General features: G+C 46.5%; 1 protein-coding gene across 24 annotated transcripts in view; it reads right to left on the bottom strand.

Annotated features, from left to right (window-relative positions):
- The window catches only part of Kiaa1217 (KIAA1217 ortholog), an 812359-nt gene that overhangs the window by 254520 nt on the left and 549855 nt on the right, over window positions 1-7984 (bottom strand). Inside the window, exon 1 of one of the 24 annotated variants that reach the window (XM_075970612.1) lies at window positions 2861-3027. The exons of the other annotated variants lie outside the window; for them this stretch is intronic. Coding sequence (XP_075826727.1) covers window positions 2861-2962 — 102 coding nt within the window. The 5' untranslated portion in view covers window positions 2963-3027. Of the gene's footprint in view, window positions 1-2860; window positions 3028-7984 lie in introns of those variants that run through there. 24 annotated transcript variants of the gene reach the window in all.

Raw genomic sequence — 7984 nt, 5'->3', positions numbered from 1 at the left:
GAGATGGCTTCCTGGCTAAGATCTTGGACTGCTCATGTAGAGGTCCTGAGTCTAGTTCCTAGTACTCTTGTGGGTGACTCACAACCGCCTGGAACTCCAGCTCCAGGGGATCCCCTTGCCTCCTCGGGCACCTGGCTTGACATACACAGACACATAGAGATACAGAATTTAAATTTTTTTAAATTAAAAACAGTACGTATAGACTCAAGTTAACAGAGGACACCACTCAACTTCTGTGACTACCTGAATCAGAAACCAGAATTCGGTTTACAGAATACTGGGGTACAGAACACACATCAGGGTGGATGTGAAAGTGCCCTGTCCAAGATCAACTGCTTTTCCTCATGAAAATCATGGATTAGTGGCATAAGATGTCCCTTGGAAGCCAAACCCCAAATTCTATATCTCCCACTTCTTCTGAGTCCCTGGAGAAGACCCCTGAGCTACTGGGCCTTAGGAACCTTACCTAACCTTTGGGGCTGACTTGGTGTTGGGAATATTATTTTAAGGTGTGCTACTTCTGTTTAACTGCATTTGTTTAACTCTGTGAAGTTGTGATACTTTGCCTGTCTCGAACACCTGATTGGGGGTTCAGAGAAGTAGCTGAGAAGGAGGAGGACATCAGGGGCCAGACATCCAGTTACACAGCAGTCCATGGAGGAAGAGTAAGATTTACAGAAGTAAGAGACAGAGAAAAATCCCAGAGCCAAAAGGGTAGATGGGATAATATACCAAGCCAAGCTAAGGCTGGACCGTCCTAACTAAGAATAAGACTCCGTGAGTAATTCATTTGGGAGCTGGGTGGCAGGCTCCCAAGAGTCCAAAGAGCTTAATACCATACTACTACACCTGGTTAACCTTTAGATCCCTGAGCGACCTGGCCTTAGGAATCCCCTCTAGTCTTCAAGGCTGACTGGTTAAACTTTAGTCTCCCGAGTCCTGTGAGTCTCCGAGATATGTTTGACCTGAGTTGATAATCAGATTAAGACGTAGAAGATTTAACTAGGCAGCACACAGGGTAAGAGAAAGGTTTGTTTTGGTTTATGCTCTAGAAGATGAAAAGAGTCAGAACAGGGCAAAGGAGGACCTTGCGCTGCTCTGACACAGTGGAAGACAGAGGAGCAAGTGTGTGCGTGTAGGGGAGGGGACAGATGGAGCTTCACAATGACCTGCTTCCCCAGTAACTACCGCAGGCCCAGAGTAAGCCCTCCTCACCACACAGTCACATGGTAGTCAGATGGCAGCGTGCACTTCAAGAAGGCATGAGGCCCCGGTGCCATGACGACACTTCTTTACATTGCTCCGTCCACCCTAGTGTGAGCCATTCATTTATATGCTCTTAAATTCCCTGTGCCACCCCTCCCCCCGCCCCACACCGTTCAGGTTAAAAATATCTTTATAGCCCTTCCAAGTCCCTGGGTCTTTTGCCTCCTTTCCATACAAATAAGTAACTACTACTTCTTTACTTAGGGTCACCTGTCTTGTTGTTCAGTTACTCTTCACAGACTCAACATTCTTCATTTTGTCCCACTTCCTTATGCTTGGGACCATCTTGGCCAAACAAAAAAAGTGTCTGAACAAAGTATACTGGGCCAAGAAAGTGACTTCAATACTGCCAGCATCAGTGTGTAGTCTGAACAGAACATTTGAGTGTTATAACTTGTACATACACACGAACCCAGCTTGTGGGAACTACAGTTGGTCTGTTCCTTCAGAAAACGTTTTCCCTCCTTGCTTTGTTCCCATATCAGACCTGGCAACTATCTCTATTTTTATGACTTTTCTTCCCAGAGCATAATTCTGGCAGTCAGAAGACAGGTCCATGAAATCAGACGTACATCAGATGAGCCCCATCTTAGGGCTTTCTTGTTTTGTAGTTGTACTTTTTCCCCTATGTGGGCTTTTATAAAGTTTGTCCCCTGCCTCCATTGTGTCAAAATGTTTCCTCACAGGACCCAGCTGATCACCTTCCCCAGTACTATGGAACCTTGTGGCTTTTCTTGCCCGGTCTCTCAAGATTGCAAAACTCCTGCCCAAATCAATGCGGGTTCTAAGTCAGGCAGGAACAAGACAGAACACGCTACCATTTCATTTTCCCGTTGCAGAGATGAGGCAAGCCTAGTTGAGAAGCAGCTGCGTAAGCTTTGAGAAACTCACGGGCTGGGGTGCAGCACAGTGGTAGAGCTCTTTGCCTTGCCCGCACGAGGCTGTGGGTTCCATCCTAACCCCTCCAAAAACAACAGAGCTAGCAGGCATACAGGCAGAACAGAACCAAGGCAAGAGGAGGAAGAGATGTGTATCTCTTGACTCCCAAAAAAAACTGGTTTGGAGGTGGGTTTTTGGTTTGTTTGTTTCTTTGTTTTTCCTTTTTGCTTTATCGAGGCAGGGTCAGTCAGTATCGCAGGCAGGCCTTGAACTCTCGTCTCAACCTAAACACCGGGATTCGTAGGCAAGAGCTACCAAGTGTGAAGCACCCAGTGTCCAACTCGTACATGGCATTTCTAAACCAGGTGCTCACAGACATGAATTTAGAGTCCAGCAAGGTGAGCTGCAATGATTACACTTCAGTTAGAAGAAATATTTCAATATAATCAAGAGAAGGGCTTCCTACTTTTGCATAGAAAATAAGAAGTCTTCTTTCAGAATGAACAAAAACATAAGTTATCATTAAATAAGATTTAAAGCTGAGAACAAGCAACGTGAGCCGGAGACCTACAATTTAGGTTAAAAGTGACCATATGACCTCTGGCAATTCCCGGCTCACCCTCAGGACAGAGTGGCCAGGAGTCAGAAACATGACACAGCAGTTTACAGACACCTGGGAAGGCAGACAACCCCTAGAATCAAGCGACTTCTGTACCTGTCTCTTGCCTGTTTCTCCATGGGGTCTCCGACAGCAGAAATAAGCGAGCCCTGTTTCCCTCCTTGGCCTCTCCGGTGGAGAGCAGGCTGAAGGCTCCATGTCCAGGTCCAGCTGTGGCCATCAGCCAGACTTCAGCGTTCTCTGAGCAGAAAGGGGCCTGGCCCATGAGTGACAAGTCCTGCTCTCTCCAAGCGCAGCTGGACTGTACTCTAGTCCATTCTTCCAGCCACCTGGCCTGCCACAACCCCCACACAGACAGACAGACAGACAGACTCAGGACTGGGAGGAGTGTGATTCACTCACAGAAAATCCTGGTTCTCTCACTGCTATGCAAATGCACTGTGGGTGGGGTTTTACTAAATGCGGATGTGGACACCAAAATTCCCAGCAAGAATGTGTCTCTCAACATACATTTCACTTGGTCAAATAGGCTCCACCCACATAGCAGTCATTAAAGAAAACTAGAGCTAACTGCGTGGGAAGGAGCCATTTCTAGCTCCCCAGTAGATGCTGGGGCAGTTCATGCATGCAGGCTGTGGGGCTGGAGGCAGAGCTTTGTATAGACCAGCATCAAATGACAAAGCCTGACTTGCCAACTGTGCTGGTGTTTGGGCCAACTGCCTCATCAGTTCAGAGCTTCTGCAATAACCACATAAAGTGTTCATATAAAGAGCTGATCAAACTCTGACATCCAACTGTTTGAGGACCACCCAGGGACTTCCCTACCCCAACCCTAGGCTTCCGACGGGATGACATATATCATCCCCTCACCCAGCTACTGTCCTGGTCTCTGAAGAGATGTATAAACCCACGTTCAGAGTCATCTCAGGCTCCTACAGGCAAGACTAATCCAGGTCGCGTCACCTCTCCAAAGCCCACTTCCTTGCCTGTAAAGTGCAGGAATTGAATGCTACCTCATGAGCACAAACAAGTCCAAACTGAACAAGCCCCGGTGCTGAAGGTGTCAGTGGGACTTCACAGTGTTGACAGCCCAGGGCTAGGGACAGAGCCAATGCTTAGCATGTTGAGGTCTTGCATTTGATGGCAGAGCAAAACAAAAACAAATAAAACCAAAAACCAGTCTACACTCCAGTTTTTGCTGTTGCTGCTGTTTTCTTTTGTGTTTTTGCCAACCTTCCCAGAGTGCATTAAGTGCCTGGCCTGAGCCAGGCTGCCGGAGAAGCTTCAGCAAACTCTCTGAAATGTGTACTCTGGTTTCTCGTTTGCAGATGAGAGAAGATGACAAGTCAAAGGTCACTGGAACGACCCCAAACCAGGAACCTAACGAACATGCGTCTGGTTTCAGACATCATCACATTCCTGCGCACTTTGCATGCTGGGTACCTTGCTTTCCTGTGTACCTTGTTTTGTGATCAAAAGGAAATACTTTAGAAAACCCAGTGAATGTGTTTCAAAGCAGGAAAAACAGAACAGAAATAACACTTGCCCTTTGGGGTTAATGGCAGAATATGGAATTGTGCTTTTGGATACCAGGCATGAAACCCTGAGGCACCAATCACAGACAGAGCCCCAGAACTCTGTGAAGTGCTGGCTTAGGGGCTCTCCGGTATGTTTTAGACTTCTGCAGTGTTTTATTGAGGATCGCTGCACAGATGGAGAAGGACATAAGGTCAATCAGTATCCCCTGCCTAGGCAACTCTCTATACGATAACGTTTGTACAAATGGTAAAAAGACTTTACGACTCTCACTCCCTGGCTATACCACTTTTGCGTTTCAGGAAGGAAACACTCCAAAGCCCTAAGTGCTGCTCAGGAACTGCAGCCACCTTGCCCAGGTCACCTGAGTTATTCAACAGTGAAGTCCCTCTGTGCCTGGGGAATTCTCTGCTCTGGATGTTCTTCCTCCTGAAGAATCCAAGCTTCGTAATTTTCTAGGATAGCTTTTTCCCGTCTAGCTCCCTCTAGTTCCTTCATGGCATTTATATAGATCTGAAATTCTCTACCCAATAGACCCTCTTCTTTAAGTCACATGTTTCTGGCCCTCAGTGAATGACCAAAGTGATGGCCAGTACCCAAGCATGGCAAACGTGACTTTCTATGTGTGAGAATAGCCCACTGTGGTTAGCAAAAAGATGGCACGGTAGCGCACACCTTTCATATCAGTGCTTGGGAGGCAAAAGCAGGCAGATCTCTATGAGTTCGAGACCAGCCTGGTCTACAGAGTGAGTTCCAGGTGAGCCAAGGTTACATAGTGAGACTCTGTTTCTAAAGCAGACAACAAAAAGAAAATACCTCACAACACCCAAACCAATTTCCAAGACTCTTTTTGTTGTTGTTGGTTAATAAAAAGCTACTGATTTTGGACCTGTTAGTCTTCAAAACACTGAACAGTGTTGGACTGGTGAACTCCCCAAGCTTCAGGTTCCTTCTCCACAAAGCTAAGGTGAGTCCTATAGCAGCTCAAGGGCCCCTCCCACCCTGAACAACCTCAGAATAATTGAGACATTGGGTAAAAAGCCATTGTCCTCATAAAATGTCGCAGGATGTTTCCAGGAGAGCCACTGCCAGGTACCGAGTACCCACCACATGCCGGGTACTGGGCTAAGTATTCCTCACACCTTGAATCTAGATGGTCTCGCCCAGCAGGAGAAAACGCAGCTTATGCACAGCTTGACCTGCTTAACACCACGCGGTATCAAGTGGTAGAACCAGAACTCAAACTAAGTCTGACAATAGGGTTGAGAGTCCTTCCAGCCCAGCACGGTGCCTCCAGGAAAAATGTGGCACAAATCTCTGTGATGGTCAGGGGTCAGGCAGGTGAGCAAGACAGCTGAAATCCTACTGAAAGCAGGAAATGTGAGCAGGGGAGGGGCGTGGGGGCACTGAGTGAGGAGCAGTGTTTTGTGAGCTCTGAGGGCCTGTCCAGAGAGGACACGTAAACTGGGAAGAAAGTTGCTTCATCGTTGCATCTGACATTCCTCACAAGCCATCCCCAGGCCTGACCTCTGGGTGTCTCTTCCCACCCTTCAGTTCTCCAGTCCTTGGTTGTTGAAATGGGAGGAGAAACAAAGAAAAACCCAAGGCTTGGGAGGCCAGAGGTCAATCTTTCTGGCTGACTACAGCATCTGAAATCTGACCTCCTCAACAAGACCACTTCTCATCGCACAGGCCTTAGGGAGCCCCAGAATGACGCCACAGGTTGGAGTTAAAACTCAGGTTCAAATCCCAACTCCTGTCAGGTACTGGCAGTGCACACCTTTAATCCCTGCATTGGGAGGCAGAGGCAGCTCTGTGAGTTTGAGGCAGCCTGGTCTACAAAGTGAGTTCCAAGACAACCAGAGCTGTTACACAGAGAAACCCTGTCTCGAAAAATAAAAATCAATTCCTTTTCTTTAGAATCAAGACTCTCCCTTATTCTCAGTCTTGGTACCATTTTTACACATGTACCCCTTTAAAACGTTTTACTAATTTGGTTAATTGTGTGTGCTGCATGCAAGCATGTGTCTGGGGTAGGGCAAAGGGCCACAGTGCACATGTGGAGGTCGGGACAACCATCAGATTGTGTTCTCATTCGACCATATAGGTTCCGGAAGTGAGCTCAGGTCAGCAGGCCTGGAGGCAAGAGCCTTCATCTGCTCTGTCATCTCAAGGGCCCTGTATGGATCTACTCACACACATGGATGTTTATTTAAAATAACAATTATAATAAACATAATTGAATGATGTTGCTGAGATGCAGTGATGTGCTGCAGTTACCCCTAGACATATACCAGGCAAAGTTTAACTGGATTGGATTAGACTGCATTGAAATGCATAAAGAAACTTGATTGGGGTGTGTCTATGTGTGATATAAACGCTGCGGTGGGATGGCGAAGTGACGCGCCAAGAGACAGCACTTGTGAACAAGACTGGAGACTCAAGTTCGATCTCTGGAATTTACATGGTAGAAGATAAACAACTCCCCAAAAGCTGTCCTTTGAATCCTGTACGTCCACCATGTCACATGTGTGCCCACCTCCATCAAATAAATGATTTTAAATTATTTTTACACCTATGATATTTAATATTTGGAGGAAGAAAACAACATTATTTAATCCCACAATATGGGAAGCTTGGCCCATCTTTCTAATGATTTATAAAAGCTATATTTGTCTTAGAAATCACCTAACTCCTCCCAGGGCAACAGTAATTATATTCTCTTTAATGAAATTGCTTCAATTATGGCTTTCCCTTGATTTGCACATCACAGTCATGACCCTCTTCTTTTTCCTCTAAACTGAGCTGTTTCTCATGATTCTTTCTGGGTTAGCTGACTACAAGCCTGTGGACAATTGCAAAATACGGTCTTGAGATGCGTTTGCCATGAGATGCCTCTGGACAATGGAGTTTCATGGTTACTGAGAAGGGAGGAAGCGCAGAACTCCTGCGAAGACGTCCTTTGTTTTGAAAACACTACTACACACAAATCAATCCCACTGAGGGCTGGACAGATTCTGCACAACTGGATTAAAACGAGTTGGAGCTTCAAATCAGGTCCAAAGCTTTCTTCGGTGCGATGGGGCTACACAACATAGTGCCCCCTTTGAGTTTCTCTGAGTAGGGCACTCTCTGAGGACATGCCTTCTATCATTGGCTTCTCCTGCTCTCTGAATGGAAAATTCTAGTACAGTTTGCAAATTGCAATATGCATGTCTTAAGATGGAATTTCAGTAAGGTGGTGGTGGCGCATGCCTTTAATCCCAGCACTCGAGAGGCAGAGGCAAGCAATGTCTGAGTTCAAGACCAGCCTGAGAACAGCTAGAGCTACACAGAGAAACCCTGTCTGAAAAAAAGGTTGGAGCTTCATTTAGGACCCTGAATTTTTGTTGCATAACAAGAGACTTCTTATGCAAACTTAAATAAATACCAACCGGTTGTGGGGGTGCACTCCTATAATCTCAGTACTTGGGAGGCTGTGACAGAAAGATCAACCATGAAATTCAAAGCTATAACACCTTATCTACACAATGAGACCCTCCTCCCCCCCCCCAAACCATACCCAAACAAGAAAACACCTGCATTCTGTGTATCCATCTTGCTAAGGTACCAGAGTGGTAACGGAGCGAGCACCTTGTAAGAAGGAAGATGCTCCACTCTCCAAAGACACCTCGGCTGCTTTCA

This window comes from Microtus pennsylvanicus, chromosome 4, assembly GCF_037038515.1.
Source record: "Microtus pennsylvanicus isolate mMicPen1 chromosome 4, mMicPen1.hap1, whole genome shotgun sequence".
NCBI classification, from domain to species: Eukaryota; Metazoa; Chordata; class Mammalia; order Rodentia; family Cricetidae; genus Microtus; species Microtus pennsylvanicus.
The sequence above is the reverse complement of the archived record's forward strand: the minus strand, read 5'-3'. Positions and strand labels throughout refer to the sequence as shown.